Source organism: Monodelphis domestica, chromosome 7, assembly GCF_027887165.1.
Source record: "Monodelphis domestica isolate mMonDom1 chromosome 7, mMonDom1.pri, whole genome shotgun sequence".
NCBI lineage: Eukaryota > Metazoa > Chordata > Mammalia > Didelphimorphia > Didelphidae > Monodelphis > Monodelphis domestica.
Window position 1 is genome coordinate 41,721,267 of NC_077233.1, and position 19,472 is coordinate 41,740,738.

General features: G+C 33.7%; 1 protein-coding gene across 1 annotated transcript in view; it reads left to right on the forward strand.

Annotated features, from left to right (window-relative positions):
• The window catches only part of CNTN6 (contactin 6), a 493,040-nt gene that overhangs the window by 466,420 nt on the left and 7,148 nt on the right, over nucleotides 1-19,472 (forward strand). Inside the window, exons 18-21 of the mRNA XM_007500105.2 lie at nucleotides 1,683-1,917; nucleotides 2,013-2,128; nucleotides 3,738-3,924; nucleotides 17,185-17,297. Coding sequence (XP_007500167.2) covers nucleotides 1,683-1,917; nucleotides 2,013-2,128; nucleotides 3,738-3,924; nucleotides 17,185-17,297 — 651 coding nt within the window. The remainder of the gene's footprint in view (nucleotides 1-1,682; nucleotides 1,918-2,012; nucleotides 2,129-3,737; nucleotides 3,925-17,184; nucleotides 17,298-19,472) is intronic.

Below are 19,472 nucleotides of genomic sequence, written 5' to 3' on the forward strand. Positions count from 1 at the left end.
TGTATGCATACAGACATATTTATCTACATATCAAATATAATCTAAATAATCTCCTGATATTTCTTGTATTTATGCACATGTCTATACCATCTAAAGCTTTACTTGCTGTTCTTACAATATATTTCTTCCTTAAATGTATTTTCCAATGAAGTTTATGCCGTTCTACCAAGCACTCACCTTTAGCTATGCCCTGAAGTCACTGTGTATCAGGGCAAATTTTTGACTTAGGTTAAAGAATCCCAACAGATTCTAAATTAATTTTTTTTTACTTTATCATCCTACAATAGATGTTGGCATGTAAATGGCACATATCTAGAGACTATTTTGTTTCTGAAAATTCATTGTGAGAGCATTTTCTTTCTTTGTTTCTTTCTTCCTTCTTTCCTTTCTTCCTTTCTTTCTCTATGTGTGTAATATATGCATATATTAGATAGATAGATAGATAGATAGATAGATAGATAGATAGATAGATAGATAGTTCCATTCAACAACTAGGACTTCAAATCATTGTTCTACTAAGGTTACACATTTACACTAGATACTGAAAAAGTTTTATGAGTGTTTCCAGTCTTTTCTCTTCTTTTCCTCTATCTTTCTCCCTTTCCATTATCACTGCTGATACAGACAGGAACTTGTACAAGCACAAGAGTCATTTAAAATTTTTATATCTTTCATGTATTATAGTGTCTAGAAATTATGTGACAACATTGAAAATTCCAGTTATCAATCTCTTCAGAATTAACTGGGCTGAATTTTGTGCAGCCATCATAGACTATTTTTAAAAAAACTCATAATCAAATATTTTCCAATGAGTTAGCAGCCTCTAAATAATACATTCTGTTGGCCTGACTTTGGAAAACCCATAATCACCTCTATTTTAAAATCATGTAGTGGACTAAGACCCTAAGAGAAGCTGCAAATAATAATTTCTATAGACTTGAAGAGGTTTTTCAAAATATACAAATAACTTCATTTTGTGGTAGGGGTATCTAGTTATATTATATCCATCTATAATTTTCCAAATATCAGTACAATTATGACTTATGGATTACTATTGTTCTTATATATGTGTGTGCAAATCTTACAATTTATGTCATTTAAAATTTCATCTGCTTTTCCAAATATATTTGAGAATCTCAAATCAGAAACTTCCCAATTTAGCCAAAAGGATTATATTCAAGAGACCTGTATTTTATTTATATTTTTGACACTAATGAGCTATGTGATCTTTAGCAATTCATATGAACTCATTGGACTTAAGCTACAAAGTTAAAAAGATTAAAATAAATTATTTCTATGTCCTTTTACAGATCTAATGTATGATTCTAAAAATAGGCTCATAATTCTCTTTATTTAAACATTCTTTTAAAAAAGGAAAATACTTATTTTCTCTACAAAAGAAATGTACAAGAGGGATGAAATGAGAAATGACTCTTTGGAGGAAGAGGAACTAAGCTCAAGTTCTGGCTTGTTTTATTTTTTGTATGATCTTAAACTAGTCATTTAATCTTGTTTCCCTCATTTTAGTCATGAATTTAGACATCAGTAAGTTTGATGTCTCTTCTGGCTCTGAATATTTTGACTTAAATGCCAGATTACCAATGTGTTTATATATACTTTTAGAATAAATGTTAAAGAATATACTTGCAAATGATCAATAGTTGACTGACCTCTGCCCAAAGTCAATCCCAGAAGAACTTCAGAATGGAGAAGGATTTGGATACATCATCATGTTTCGGCCAGTTGGCTCACTTATGTGGACTAAAGCATCAGTGGCTTCTGTGGAAACCTCAAAGTATGTATACAGGAATGAAAGTCTTACACCTCTCTCCCCATTTGAAGTAAAAGTGGGTGTATATAATAATGAAGGTGAAGGGACACTGAGTCCAGCAACGATTGTCTACACAGGTGAAGATGGTAAGTGTCAAACTCTCCTTGAATTATTACATGTGTTTTACATTTGATTGTAAATTGTGAAAATATCATCTATCCCTCCTTTCTTGTGATTACAGAGCCCCAACTGGCCCCAACTGGAGCTTCTGTACAGAGTTATTCATCCTCTGAAGTGGACATTACCTGGAATGCCATTGCTTGGAACAGAAGCACAGGACGGGTCCTAGGTTATGAGGTAGTATTTGTTATGTTAATACAGAAAAAGTATTTTAAAATATTAACTGACATTTCCTAGTCCAGTCAACTGCTGCAGGCTTTTTAGGGCACATCAATGAGCCTTAATGGTCACTAAAGACACAACATTTATGAAATAAATTTTTCCTATAAAACAGGGATTCTTAAACTATGTGTATTTTTGTAGGAGTGTCTCATATAGTGAAGCCTATGGAACCCTTTTAAGAATAATGATTTTTAAAGTAATCAAATAAAGTGAATAATATTAAAAACAAAATAAAATATTTATAATTAATTAACTAATTTTTTCAAGTTCCAAGACCACATATTAAGAATTTACCTGCTTTAGAAAAGGGTACTGTATTAATTTAAGGAGAAACTTCTATTCATTTCATATCTATGTTGTTTGGTATTTTGAAAAGAAATAAATATAGAAAATCTAGACTCATCTCTAGGATCTGGAGTGTCTCCATCAGGGACTGAAGGGAAATCACAGTCAAGGAGATGCAGGTGATATGACTTGCCTGACATATAATAAGCCTTATGTCAACTTCAGGCTACCTTGGTTCTTCAATTTACAGATTTGCTTAGTCTTTTTGGCAGCAATTGGTTGATGGTTCATGGAAGAAGAAATTGCATATATATAATTTGCATTGAAATGTAAGTTCAATGAAAAGAAGAACCTGTCCAACTCTAACAAAATTTCTTAAATCTAATGAGGATTTAATAAAATTTTTCTCCATTAAATTATCAAGTAATAATTTAACAAGCAAAAAATACTTTAAAAATTATAATAGTGTAATTAAATCACTAAAAAATGTCTACTCTGAATACTTTACAAAAAAATATTTTATAATAAGAGTAATAGCATCCAGATTTTTAAAGGAAAAATTAAATGACATATAAATGGAAATAGATGACAAAATAATAATAGTAGGGAACTTTAATTTTCCTCTTTCAGAACTAGATAAATCTAACACAAAACAATAAGGAAGTTAAGAGATAGAACCTTAGATGAGTTAAATATGATAGATATCTGGAAACCTACACCTGCATGAGGCTAGTAATAAACCTAAGCCTGTGTATACACATAATCCAAACATATTTTCTGGTGGAACAATAATTTAGAGAGAACAAATATTCTACAAAAGTCTTACTTTAAAACTCATAATACTAGAGAAATATTCCAGCTTTCCTGGGAAGTGGTACCATTGGAACAAGAAATTTATAAGTAATGTGGAGTTTCTGGTTTGGCAAATAATTTTTATACATTTGTTTATTTAAATGTTTTTGGTGGTGGTGATGATTACTAAGTATTTAATTAAAAATTGAAAAAATTCCTTATAAATAATTTCAAAAATGTTTTTTATTCTTATGTATTTCAAAGAACCCAGGTTTTAATTAGCATTGCTAAATTGAATTATATACTATATTTTTGTCTCTTCTTTACAAGTATTCATACTGGGTGTTATTACTTGATAGTTTCAAACATAAAATATTCTGTTTTTCTTAAAGTCTTTCAGGTCAATGCCTCCAACTCCCACCCCTTCAAACAAATTCATAAATATCTTGAAAGAATGAACTTCCTATTCTTTATTTGTAATAAATAGGTCTTATACTGGACAGAGGACTCAAAGGAAACCAGTGCTGGTAAAATCAGGGTCAGAGGAAATGTAACAACAAAAATCATCACTGGGCTAAAAGCTAATACAATATACTTTGCAACAGTGAGAGCCTATAATACTGCAGGATCTGGGCCTTCAAGTGCTCCAGTCAATATCACTACTAAAAAATCTCGTAAGTATTTCAATAAACTCCATACATAGGTAGACTTCATTAGTTGAAGATATAAATAGTTAGAGAGATAGATAGATAGAACTAGATCTTTATCTCTCATAATAGTCTGGTAAATTATTGCCTTTTTTGTCTCCTGGAGGTGACTACAGTTTTCTATACTGTTGCCATAGACTAATTTGGAATTATATTCCTGGTTATGGATTCTTCAAAGAAAAGTGTACCTTATAGTCTACAGGTGACCCTGGAAACCCAAAATTCAGAGTCTTTTCTATTATCCAATCTCCTTATTAAGATCAAAAGATCATATAGGTCATGTGCCATATATTAAAGTTTTTTTTATTTTTTTTCATTTTCTATTTTGGGGTGAGTACCAATTTCAAGGACCAGTTGTGAACCAGTTAAATATATACATACTAATTAATGATTGCCTCTGTCCATTAAATACATTAACAATCCCCCATATCCCTATGTAAAATTTGATTGCTATCCTTGTCGGTGCTTCACAAGCTCCTCATTCTCTGGTCCTAAGCAACACCACTTTGGACTTATCCCTGCTTGTAGCTCTATTAGACTAGTGCAGACCCAACTTCTTTCATCTAGATACGATGACCCTGCAGGTATAGAGAGGCTTCCCCTTGGTCTTATATATCTGTTCTGATCACTTAATAGTGGGCCTTAGGAAGAATGGAGGCTGAATTAGCATCTATCCTTAAGAAATATAGCCACACAGATGCTGTTCATTTCTATCTATATCTTTGCACAATACAGAAACTTGAGCTACAACTAAGCCTCGTCCTTGACCAGAGCAGCTATTACAGTTGCTAGGTATACAGTCCTTGCTCAACCAATCCTGGTTCTAAGACCAGTTCTCAAGTCATAGTTATAGTGTTGCTGGTTTTTCTTATGTCTTCTCCCTCAGTAAATCATATGGTTTAATACCTGGGCCTGCTGGAGCCAATTTTTTAAATTATATTTTAATTGTTTTTTTTTTCTCCCAGATTACGTTAACACAATTTTGCGATATAATTTTTCTGATATTTTGCAATCCATGTTCTCTATGTCCCTCCCACCCACACCCTCCACAAAAAGGCAGGAAATATGATATAACTTGCACATATATTATCAAAGAAAAGTATTTCCATGATTGGATTGCCATGCTGTGGAAGAAGACACATTGCTTTCACTATGGAAAAAAATCATTGAAGAAATAAAGAATGGCATGTTGCACTTTTCATTTGGACTCTACCTGTTATTTCTGTAGCAGTGAATATCCTTTCTTTTTTGTCATGAGTTTCTTGGAATTGACCGGGATCCTTGCCTTATTGATGATAATGAAGTCATTCAGTTGACCATCATATGTTGTTGTTACTGTGTAAAATGTTTTCCTGGTTCTCCTCACTTTACTTTGCAACACTTCATATAAGTCTCTCCAGGTTTTGTTTTGTTTTGTTTTTTGTTTTTTGTGTGATCATCTTGTTTATCATTTTTATGGTACAATATTATTCCATTAAACTATAATCCACAACTTCTTCAGGCTTTCCCTAATTGATGGACACCTCTTCTGTTTCCAGTTCTTTACTATAACAAAAAGAACTGCTATAAATATTTTCATATAGCTAGGTTCTTTTCCCTTGTCTTTATTATTTTGGGGTTAGAGATCTAGTACTGGTATAGCTGGATCAAAGAATATGCTCAGTTTTATAGCCCTTAGCACCTGAACCTATCATTTCTTTCCTGAATATATATATGTAATGTCTCCAAGACTGAAGTTTTGATTGTACTCGCCTGGCTTAATCCATTATCCATGCATTCATATGTCTGTCTTTCTCTCTATCCTGAATGGTTTTGATAAAATTACTTACTGCATGTTATTAATGTATTTTATGATCATTAATTGGTTTGGAACTCCTAGGTCTTTGGTATAATAGTATTTATTTGAGAACCACAAGGCTGGCCAACCTTTATTATAAGATTTTTAATATTTTTTTCCAGATGATTAAAAGGTATCTTTAAATAAAAGCTTCTATATGAGATGAAAATTTTATTCTTTATGACAATAGCATGAGTATATAAAATTGGGTGAATATATTATTTTAAAAATAAATTCTATTACTTGATAACATGATAAATATTTATATAATTGCCATCATGGATAATATTCTCATTGATCAATAATTTACATTAAATAGTTGATAGGAGAATATAATCCATCTGAAGCAGAGACCTGAAGAATGAAGAAAGTGGCATCAAAATGTTGTCTCTGCTGGGATGGGGTGGGAGTGTTATTTTGGCCTGAACTACCTCATATAAGCAGCCTAAATGAACTAGAAAACCATTCAAGTCTATATATGTTCAAAGGTAATTCATCATATGTCTCTATGGATCAGGAATCTATCCTATGGCATAGGTCAGGCTTACTGGTCCACTCACTTTCTAGATTGGCAGAGACGTATCAAAACCACCCAGTGGGAAGTACAGTGAACCAAACATGAATTATATACTCACTGTTTTCTCTTCTAATCCAATAGTATTTAATATGACTATATATATATATATATATATATATACGCATATATATGCATTTATACAACAGAGTATATATGCATGCTTATATACATGTGTTATACAAATATATACATATATAGTACCGTGACCAGCAGTGGGTGGAAATGCACATTATTATCTACAGTACTGAGGAAACTGAGGAGTTACCTAGCACAGTATTTATAAAAATAAGACTGACTGTGTTTGGAGTTCAAAAGAATATTTTAACTGGGAAACATATAAAACTCAATAGTAAAATGTACTCACTATAGGAAGAGGACAGCTGAGAGTTGAGAAATTCAAAATTAGATGTTGCTATTGTCAAAAATGATGTCTTCTTTTCTTCCTGAATGCTTGTTATACTTTATTCAATGTCCTGCTTTCCTTCTGTGTGTTCCACAGCAACCTTATTTGAATAGTTCTTGTATTTGCCTTTCTCTGACATGCATCATTCTGTGACAACATTAAAATGGCTAAAAGTAACTAGAACTGCAGGATAAGGAGATTAAGCAATTATCCATCTTGTTATTGATCCCCACTCAAAGCCCTCATCCAAATCTATTGGCATTCTACATAGGGGACAATATAAGAACAGAATAACAATTTTTAAAATCCTAATTAAAAAAAAAAAGCTCAAGATCTCAAACTATTCTCTCCACCCAATTGTCTGGATACCAATCCTATTCTATGTTCACTGTTGTCCATATTTGAAGTTGTTCTTTTCACGCCACACACTGTCAGGTGAATCTAGTGACTTGATTTAGATTGCTAATTGCACAGTGCCTAGGTTGTTGAATCTGGACTAAGGAATACTTGAGTTCAGTACAAACTCAGATATTTAGTTGCTATATGACCTTAGGCAAGTCACTTCACTTCTCTTTGACTCAGTTTCTTCAATGTATAGTAGTAGTAGTAGTAGTAGTAGTAGTAGTAGTACTAGTACTAGTAGTAGTACTAGTAGTAGTACTAGTAGTAGTAGTAGTAGTAATTCTAATACCTGTCTCCAAGTTTATTGTGAGTGTAAATGAGATATTTATAATGTGTATCAAATTCTTAAGTCGGAGTAAGAGAATCCTGGTTTTTAGGACACAGTGTATGAGCATTCTACCAAATTATGATCTGATTAGGTCACATCTGAAATACCGAGGGTGCTACATTTTAGGAAGTTCATGGCTAAGTTTGATAAAACATTCTGAGGTAGAATGAAAAAAATTGGGAGAAGTCTCAATCACATATTCCTTAACTGAAGGAATTAGAGGTATTTTGCCTGTAAAGAGAAGGGCAATTTTTGAGGGTGAGAAGGATGGAGCTGTATTCAGTGATGACTTTGTTGCTATTATGTTTTTTTTCTAAAGAGCAGAGTAAGGAGTAGTTAGTAGAATTTACAAAATGTTCAATTTTTTGGACTCAATTTATGGAAAAATAACCAACAGAGATATCCCCAAACAAGAAGAATATATAAGAAGGGAATGAATTCCTTTTCTAAAGGAATGGTTTGAGCAAAGGCTTGGTGACCAAATTTATCAAAAAAGTTGGAGAAGATTCTCACCTTACTTAAACAATGAACCAAAATACCATCTAAAGACACTTATAACAGAGAGATTCTGAGTTCTACTTTACCCATAGGTAAAGTACCTTGGTAAAAGATAGCCTGTCCTTTCCCTTCCATCTTTTTCCTTATGGCCTGTTCTCTTCTTCCCTCCTCTTCCTTCTACTCTTTACTCCTCTCATGGACTGAAGTGTACTTTAAATATAATGCACTAAGATAATTCAATTGTTAGACAAGATTTCTACTGAATGGACAGGTATTGGTTGTTCATTCCTTTTATAATATTACTCTTCAAAAAGAAATCTCTTTTGTTTAATCCTCCTCTGTGGAAAAGAAATGACATTGCAATGAAGCATAACTATTTATAATGCAATTTACTTCCTTTGAGATTTCACATTGGTGTGGATTTTGGCTCTTTTGTTCATTGTTTCTTTAAATAACATTTTTCAAAATAAAAGGTCCCCAGATATCATTTAGATAAACTCCATCACTTTAGAGTTGGGACTCAGAGGGGAGAAGCTGCTTGTTCTGACACATTGACAGAAAGTAGAAAAACTGGGACTCCAGTCCAGGGCTCCTGAGTCCAATTCCAGGGAGTTTTCTATTTTCTTCTGCTATTATGGTATGACATCCAATGCATAGGTCAGAACAGAATCCCAGAAAAGGAATCTGGGAGTTAGAGGTAGAGGGATCTTGGAGATCTAGTCAACATTCTCTTAATATCTAAGAAATGTAAGACCCAGAGGAAGAGACTTATCCTAAGAATACATAGGTAGTAAATTTTAGGTCAAGACAAATTTAGCTCAAAGTAAATTGGAGGTCAAGGTTAAGACTCAGTTTCTTTTTCTTCAGCTCTATGATTATTTTCTTTCTCATAATATGGTAATTTCATAAAATTTCAGCAAGTCATTGTGTTACATAAGTTATCCATATATCTAATGTAGTTCTTATTTTGAGTTAGCTTCCAAGTTAATCTGGATCATCAAAGACAGCAGAAAACAATCTGAATTTTTTGGACAATTAGACAATTGTGAACATTTGTCAACTAGATATTGAATTCTTCCCCAAACTCTACCTGCATTATTTTTCCTCAAAGGTATAGTATGTGAACTAAGCCAATATTCTATCTTAAAAGACAAATGAGGCTGGTACCTTTTCCCCCTATCTTGCCCCTTTGTCTTCTGAACCAGAGCATTGATCCATATCTTTTCCAATGCCCCCAGTGTTTTATGTTGTTTTAATGTTTTATGCCACTTATCTATTTATCGTTATCCCCCTCATATTTTTGTAGACCTTCTACAGGTAGTAATTTCTCTATGAAGGTTTTATTAATCATCCATGGTTAAAATTTTCCCCTGCCCTTTTTCCAAAGCACTGGTGCCCACTTCTTTGACTTCTCCCTAAGACTTTATTAACTTTAATTTGAACTCAATGATAGCAAAAGTTATCTCAGGGCTCAGCAGACTTGGGTTCAAGTTTTAAGTAACTGAGATAAAAATAAAATCATTTATTTTTCTCAACCCCTCTGAGAAATTTAATAAGATTATTGTGTAGACCTTGCCAGAATTAGTTGAAGACACTCATTAATAGAGACTCCCTACAACAATGAAATTATATTCCTCTTTCACTCCATCCTTCTAAAAATAGGACTCTATGATAGAAAATGCACCTAGGGTACAGAAATTTGGTATCATAATCATAATCAGGAGAACGTGGGATCAAATCCTGTCTCTGACACATAGTTGGTTTGTGAAACTGATTAATGTGTTTTTACCTGCAATATCCCTATTGAATTGTAAAATAATATAAATACATGGTAGTTTATAGATATAGATATAGATATATTTCTTCACTAGATATATTCAACATAAAAAAATCATAACTATCATTAATTTTTTGTACCAATGTTTTGCTGTGTGTCTATGGTTATTTTAGTCCTCTTAGGGAAAGAACTTTGTATTTTTTTCCTTTATTAAATGATTAATGATAGACTTAATATTAAATACCAGTACAAACATTATCCTTACTTAGAAACCATTTACATTTAAATAACTATGTTTCAATGCATAAAACATCATTCTTTTTGAGTCATTCTTTCAAGATATTTATTAGCTTCTTTGGCTATTCTCTACCATTTACTGGCCTTCTTGTTTGGTTATATATTATGGTATCTTCTTTTCTGATTCATTTTGCCTTTTCCCTTTTCTATTATTTCATAAAGATGCTTTCAGATTTCTTTATATTCACCTCTATTATTGTTCTCCTTTGTATTCCTGTTTCTTCGCACAGTGGCATTTCCCTGGTAGATGCTAAATAAATATCTGTTGAATGAAATGAATGAAAAGAGAATTATATCATATATTTTTATAATGCTTTACAGTTTCCCAAGAAGATTCTCAAGCATATTTTTTCAACTGAATCTCATAATTGGTGTGGTGTCATGAATAGTACACTGGATTTGTAGAAAAGAAGATCTGTATTTAATTTTATCTTTTATACTTATTGACTGTGGGATGTTGGACAGGTCATTTAATATCCCTGAAGCTCATCATTAAGATGGAAGGGAGGTATCAAGTTATTTGTGTTATGCCTATATGATGAGCCTCAAATAAGATTAGGCAAACTCTTAAATGCTACATATAATAAGTATTACTCAACAAGCATATAATATATTATGCTTTAATATTAGTAACTATTATTTCCAAATGCCAGTTTATAAACCTTATCTTTACAAACATCTCATTTGATCATCACAATAATCCTAGGAAAAAGATGCTATTATTATTGCTATTTATAATTTTATATACATATATATGTGTGTGTGTGTTCATGCATTACAGTTACAAAAACTGAGGCAAAATATGGTTAAGTGACTTGCCCAAAATCACATAGCTGATAAATATCTGAAGATAGACACAGTTCCAAAATCTGTCCAATCTATGGCCTTGCTGCCAGAGAAGTTCCAATAACCCCATTTAAGTGTAAGGAAACCAAATCTTACAGAAAGTAAGTGATACAGCCTCTCTAAGGTCATCACAGGAGACAACTTGATTCCTACCCCAAAACTTCCCGTTCCATTATTATGATTAAAGATCCAAATGTAAATGAACTATTATTAAATTATTACCTAATTTAGCCCAATATACACTAAGTTTATTTCTAAGGTATTTAATAAAGATGTTGTCCTATATCCCACCCCCTTCAACTGGATAAGTCCAAATCTGTTGTATTTTTTATAATTTATAGAATCATAGATCTATATCTGGACTGGACCTTACAGATTCTCTAATCTAACCTCTTTATTTTACAGTTGAGAAAACTGAGACCTGAACTAGTTAAGTTACTTGCCCAAAGATACACCAGTACTATGTATAGTGCAGAATTTCATCTTATGTTCTCTGACTCCAAAACCAGGATAGTGCCACATTGCTTTCAAACTGAATACAGAGACAGTGAAAATACATGGTAATCTCTATGTATGACTTCAACGTTTGTCTCTTCCCCTTTACAAGTATGAAGTTTTTAAATCAACCTTAGGCAAAATAATATTCCTTATTTAGAGTGATGAAGCCAGACTGGAAGTGAAAATGTTTGGAAATTTTGATTGTATTCATTTGCTGATTTTGTCTGACAAACACTCTATGTGGGATGCTTTCTTGCTGTAAATATGCAATCAATCCTTATTTAGACATAAAGGAAACATTAAGCTTTTATTTCATCTTGTGCCGATTTTTTTCTATCTCTTGGCCAAATGTCAACCTCATGCTGTTCCTTAGAAGTGCAACATAAGAAGTTGTTTTTGAATTGAGTTCACAGTGTGAAGTACAGTCAAATATAAATGCCATCTACAGAAAAATTGATCACAGAAAAACCATTAGTGTGGTGAAAGGCTGTTGTCATGTTACTGTGTCATTTGGTTAATGGGAAATGATCTAGAATACAGTATAAAGAATAAAGTACAGACTACTGTAATGATTCATCTTGGTTGCAGCTAAAATGGCTAATTTAGTGTAAAAGTCCCAACTCTGTGCTAGCCAGTATGCTATGTACTAAAGATGCAAAGATGAAAATAACAGTCATGCCTGCCCTCAGGGAGCATATGCTTGTTTATTATATCAAAACAGGTTTCAGAGTATTTGCTTTCTAATGTCTTACTTATTCAATAAGTCCACTGATAGGTATAGTGACTAATTATGTCAAATACACAAAGCCTGCCCTTTAAACTATAGTCCAATGAAGATAAGAGAAGTACATGCAATAAAAATGACAAAAAGAAGGTGAAGCAAATAATATACTTTTCATAATTCATATTTTGTACTATCAACACTCATCAAGGCTCCATGAGCTTTCCAAATAACATTGATAATTGTACTTTTGGTAATTTTATTAATGTGTGAGATTCCTAGTGTGAAAACTCCCTCCACTAGTAAATTTGTGTAGCATATATAACTGATTACAGGGTTTCCTGGGAGCCATTAGAGGTTTAATAAATTGCGATCCATACCTAGCGTGTGCCTGAGGTGAGGTATGATTTGAACCTCTATGTTCCTCATAATAATGTTGACTTTCTACCCACTCTGCCATGTTGCCGTTAAGATAACTTTTACATTCAAAATACATTCACATATAATATTTCAGGAAATTATCAGGAAAAAATGAGGATGGGTGTTGTAAGCATTATTAGTCTCATTTTATACACAAATGGACATGTGTATAATTAAATTAATTAATTTTAAAAGCATTAATTAAGTATTTATTTATTGGGGCACATACAGAAAAGCAGTATGGATCTTACTTTCAAACAATATCCATTCTAATGGGAGACAAGATCTATAAGAGGTTTTACCTGCAAGTTAAATGGAAAGGTGTTATCAGCATTAAGATATATCAGCAAAGCAGATGGTAAAGCTTTCTTTAATATCAGTTCTAGAAAGAAAAGAACATAATTTGCTGATATAAAGAAGGAAATTGAATAAGGTTAGTGTCCTGTGCAATGTCACGAAGTAGACATGTGTTAGTGCTAACTCAAACCCCAATCTTTTGCCAATCCACTATCATCTGTTAATTTTACTAAACTTTTTTCCATATGAAAAAGAAGATTCAAATCACATCAGTAGAATTTTTAATTCTAACATGATACTTCTTAGGTATTTTACATTTTTATTTCTAATGAAATGTGTTCTCATGACATTTCAGTGGGGGTTGTTATGAGGCAGAATGTTTATCTCTGTCTGGGGAGATGAAAAAGCAATGGCAGAAAGGTGAGGTCACTTAATCAAGCTTGTAGAATCCCTGGCAGAGTAGGAAGTGGAAGCTACTTTCCTGGATCCCAGTTGGTGTTCCATCAGTCAGCTCATGTTGTTGGAAAGAGTGCTTTTTCTTTATAAAACAAATACAGGATAGACAGCAATAAATGAAATCTTCAGAATCCATCATTGCAAGTGACAGGAAAGAAGTAGACTTATATTTGCTCAGTATTGATTGCAAGTGAGGCTGCTAATGTGAGGGCTTAGTTTTAAAGAACAGGGAAACAAAGGGAGCCCATCATAACTGCAACCCTGGGATTAAAACTGGGATCCCAAGAGAGATTGGTTCTTCTATCATTGTAACGATGGGAAGGAAATAGAAAAGGCACCTTCAACTATTTTGAGGAAGAGAAGACACATAATCATTTTTTGTCACCATTGTATTTCTGTAAAACAGTCATTTTCCAGCTTTATTGAGTCCTTTTTGAAGACAAAGTCCTGTTTTGTTTTGTTTTAATTCTTTATTGGATTTACTATGTTCAAAAAAGTGACTCTGTTATCAACAGATTGATATTTTGTCTACTTTAATGATTTATAATTATTTAATAACCTAGTTTTTCAACATAAACTCAATCAATAAAATAAGTATTTATTCAAATTTTATAATATTCCAAGCACTTAACTAATGGCTAGTTTTAAAAGGAGACACTAAAAAACAATTTTCAGCCTCAAGGAGGTTATATTAACTTATGGTAGAAAATGGGTCCATATTTTAAGAGACTTCTCCTCATTGGTAATGAGGGCAGAGCAGACCTGGCAGAAAAGGGAGGGAAAAGAGAGAGGCGGAGTCAAGATGGCCCCATAGACACAGCAAATGTCTAGACCTCTCAGAAAACCCTTCCATGCCAATTAAAAACAAAGTGGTTTGAGGGGACAGAAAACCAAATATAACAACAAGACAGAGTTGGGGGACCCTCCCTCTTGCTGGATTCAACTTAAAAGATACATAAAAAAAAAAAGCCTGAATTCTTGAACTCTTTGTTTCAAGGGAAAGGAAGAAGAAAGTCCCAGGATCCCTCCCCCACCTACTATGCTGAGTTTCCAGTGGTTACTGGAATCTCTGGGCAGTCGAGACTCTAGCTGTGCTAGGCTCAGGGTATTGAACACAGGTGGCAGGGAGGCAGCTGGAGGAGAAGCACAGAGAGGGCAGCCTAGTTGCTGCCAAAATGCTCTATCTTGCCCCCCACCCTTTCCTCCAGGTTTCAGCCTCAGGGAACATCCAGCTCTGCAGATCAACTTTGCCCTAACTTAATACTATCAATAGGGCAGATAAGAAGTTTCCAGAGGCCAGAGAAGCTCAATCTCTAACACCCTTCTCCCACTGACTCCTCTGAAAGTCTTGCTAACTAAGCTCTGAGTGCAAAGGCTACAACCACTACAGAATACCTTGATAACAGGGCAGGAAGCACAGCTCCCTTTAGTCTCCACACCAGGGGTCCCCAAACATTTTACACAGGGGGTCAGTTCATTGTCCCTCAGACCTTTGGAGGGCTGGACTATTAAAAAAAAACTATGAATAAATATGTATACCACTGTCTGAGATAGCAGAGGTTGAAGGCTGTGATGGGCCTGTCACACCTTGCACAGGACCATCACCACCACCACTATACTGGGCATCAGTATGCGCAGTGTGGAATCCCCTCCCCTAGATTGCCACTCATCATGCTGACATCTTCCATTGTTCAGCCACATAATCCTTTGTACGGTGCCTCATTCTCATTCAGTTACTCTCAGAACAAGGCACTATGCAAAGGATTATGTCTCTGGAAGTAGTACAGTATGCGAGCAATCCTGTGCTTTGCGGCACCACCACATACAGTGCTCCTCTCACTGACCACCAGTGAAAGAGGTGCCCCTTCTGGAAGTGGGGTAGGGGTCAGATAAATGGCCTCAGGGGGCTGCATGTGGCTAGTAGTTTGGGGACTCCAGCTCCACACCTTCACCTACACCTTCCACTTCTGACCTCAGGGCTCATTAATACTCCATCAGCCTAATCTAGTCAATCAGCAGAGCACAGAAGAAGCCCCTCCATTACAGAATAGCTGAAACCCGCAGATCCTGTAAATAATCAGAGGAGCAAGATTACAGCCAATTATAGGAGGAAAGAAGAAAAAAATGAGTAAAGAACAGAAAATGAAAAAAAAATGCAATCAATAGCTTTTTTCCAGGTAATGAACAAAGAGCAAATGGAACAGAGAAAGAACAAGGAACACCAAGCAAAAACATAGAAACTATACTCAATTGGACACAGGCTTTGGAAGAACTCAAAACACAATTCAAAAAACAATTAAGAGAGGCTGAAGACAATTGGGAAAAGAACTTAAAAAGCAAAATAAGTCTTCTAGAAACAAAGGGACATGAACTAAAATGAGAGAAGAGAGATCCAAACTCTTGATGCTCTCTTAGCCTCAGTTCAACTGAGAAATTTCCAGAATTTCCTCAAGGGTGCATTTCCCAGATCTCTAGGAATAATAAAAAAAAAAGGACATGATGAATTCTGCTATTTTCATGTCAGTTTCTTCCCAGAGCCTTTTCTCATCTTCTCTGTTGATAATGGAGAAGCTGAGAGCCCAAAGAAACTGAAGATTTTAAAAAGAATGGATCTCTCTTCTTCCCTATTCATGCCAACTCTTCTCCACTTTGGTATAGGAGTGTGGCAATGATCTCCACCATACCAATGGTCTTTAGAACTCTGGTTACATAGCTATATGCAAAGTACACGCAAAGTAGATATAAAGTAACCTTGGAGGGAATGTCACTAATGCTTGGGCAAAAGAGTGGCACATTCCTCTTATGGAAGGTAATAGTCTGAAATAGAATGTATGAAGTAGCTGATCACTTTAAATGTAGAGAAGTAGACATAAGTTAAAGTCAAGTGCATATGACCAGAGTAAGTCAGTGTTTTGGGGTATTTATGTCCAATTATTTTCGCCAATGTAGAGAACTTCTACTCCATTAAACAATGCAGACTAACAACTCATGAATAAATTATTTTTCTATAGAGTTTCCCAAGATATAGAGAGGTTAAGAGATTTACCCAAGGTCACACTCCCAGTATTTCTTAGAGGTAGATGATGAAACTACTTTTTCTTGATACCAAGCCTTATTTTCTATCCACTACACTAGGCTTTCTCTACATATAAAGATAACCCAGCAACAACATCATTTATGCTATTCCTACCAGTTATTGTTCCCATATTTTCACTCCCATTTTGTGCCTTTCTTGTCCTTTTGATCACTTTTAATTCTAATTATTCAAAGAATGTGGCATTCTTTATCTCAATGGTTTAATGACCTATCAAAAGATTTTTTTTCCTCTTTACATGTGTTGGTGTGGTTCATAGAGAAAATTCATCCATTAGAAAATAACACGTATGTGGTTCATATTAGAGACAGAAAATTTTTAAATGGTGAGTCGGGGGGGGGTGATATCCTTTGATTTTTTTAGTATTTTTGAGTATATTGTTGGCAGGATGGCAAAGAATATATTGAGACTGTCATGTGTTTTGGTATCCATAGATTAATGGACAATTGTAAAAATGTTTAATGGTGCCTTCAAAATATTTCTATGCAGTAGAGTAAACAAATTCAACAGCAATTATTAACAAATTAATATTGGACCAGCACAAAGCCATTATTCATTCAATGTCTTCTCTAACATACACTCCCAGATGAGTAGAATTTGAATGAATTACTTTACCCTGATTAGAATTAATGTGGTATTTATAATGGCATTGCATTCATTTAACTCCTTCTAATGTTAACCAGCCATGACTTATTTGCCTTTTCATGTTGATGGGTCATTCAGCAACCATAAACAAATTAATATTCATTTGTATCTTGTGATTGTATTTTTTTAAGCTCCAAGCCAAGCACCATCCAACATAGCCTGGAAGCTGACAAACTCAAAATTATGTCTGAATTGGGAACATGTAAAAACCATGGAAAATGAGTCTGATGTGTTGGGCTACAAAGTGAGTATAGAGAAATATACATTTTAAAAAATCATCTAAATTATGCAAAATGTATAAGATCTGTGACTTTACAAGGGAACTCCCTTGACAAGAGCCTTGATTCCATCCGAAAATTACTTGGGAAACTAGCTTTATATAATTGACTATAGAACTGAGACTTAGGTGATTGTTCAGGGCTATGGAGCCTGTGTTAAGAGACAAGACATGGGCACTGTTTTTCCTGATTCTCTGTCCAGCATTCTAATATGTAAACTATAATGTTTTTAATAATCTTCTTGATTAACTTAACCTTGCATCTCTTCAAAAAGGTAATATGTTTTAAGTTTCGATGGTTTTAATTTAAATTTTCCATGATTTTATTGGATCATACAGATAGAGATAGAATGAAACACAGATGCTCTCAAATGCAAGTCTCTCAGGAACTGAGGCTTAGAGAGAAAAAAATGTCTGGAATATGATCACTCAAGTAGTATGTAATGGAGGCAAGACTGGATCCTGTATTTTCTTGCTCGAAAATAATTCTCCACTCTTTCCAAAGTGCCATACTTGTTATAATCAATTTAGGTATTTCCACCTATGGTGTAAATCATAATGCTCCACAATTCTTCATTTCATATGATTCTTCTGACTATATCCTCAAAAATCTTCCACAGAGGAATTATATACTGTATTAAATCCTTACTTAACAATGTGATGAAGTAGTATGACTAAAATTTAAAATTATATCCCATGCTAATGAAATAATAACACTATTTTTAAAATTGAATATGTAAGGAGACAACTGCATATTAATGCATTAGAAGAAAATATTTGTTGTCTCACTGTGTTTGTGGAAGACAGAAATATGAAAATTCTGTGAATTACTTGTTGTCCTATAGAATATCAAAATGATTCACCATACAACAGGTATATGTATTCCACTCCCTGTCTAATAATAGGTAGTGAAACAAATAAGTAAGTCATTGATAGAGATGCCTGAAGGGAAGGAAAATACTATTGCTTCTATTCTAAGCTTTCCTGACTCCTGGAAAAAGGAATCCTATGATAACAGATAAATGATTTAGTAGAAATGCAGTCAGGGGATACCAGAGTAAATCATCTCTACTTCCATCAGTGTTAATGGGCATCATCTCTTGGCAGATAAATATGTAGGCATTTGAAACTTGTCCAAACTAAACACAGACTCTTCACAGCAAGCTCTAAAGATAATATCCTCAAGCTATTTAATTAATAAAGATAAATTAAATGATTTTAGAGGCAGTGGCCAAAAATATTTTTTATTAACAAAAGCACCTAAGTTTAAAGAAAAAGAAAATATCACCTCTCCAATTCTGTGCATAAGCCATATATAATCAAGAACTACTTTATATAGAGTACTGAGCTAGATGCTATATGATGCAAAATTTAGATAAAATATAATCTCTGTCTTTATGGAGCTTTCAGTCCAATAGGAGAAAAATATATGACTCAAATAAATTCATGTAACCGAGGTATACACAATTAAAATTATGAGATTGTACCTACCATTTCTTATCTTATTCTCTGATTCAGTCCTCTCTCACCAAATCTCTTGTAACTTGTCTCTCTATGCCTACACATAGAGATATTCTAGAAAACCTCTAAACCAGAGTTCACTTCTAGAAAACAACTCAAATGGTTAAAATTTTACTTCAAATTCCATAAATTTTACAATGTATCGATTTATTTGTGGTATAATATCCCCTTTATTATATCCCTATTCTCTATACTTAAAAAAATATCACAATGGATCATAAAAATCCAATCCAATACTACTTTTAGTTCAGCGAGTCCAGATTAATCCCACAAATAACTTCTGATGTCTTCAGAATCCATTCAAATGGGTAGCACAATGGAAAAATAATTACATTGGTCCCATCTTAATAGCTCAATGATATAGCAAGAGGAACTGTCCAATTATTTTTGTTTCCTCATTCCATGATTTTGGGACACTGATAATCCTTCACCTAACTATAGCTATTCCTTTCTTGGTTCTTCCCTCTCATTAAGAAATATTCATCTTATTTTTAGAAGGTTAAATCCTGAATTTCTTGATGTGGTGGTTACCTATGAAGTTAATTCAAAATCTGGAACTAGACAAGAGTTCCTTCTCTTACTAGAAAAGATTTGGGGGTTGTGCTGTGCTATAAGTGCAAA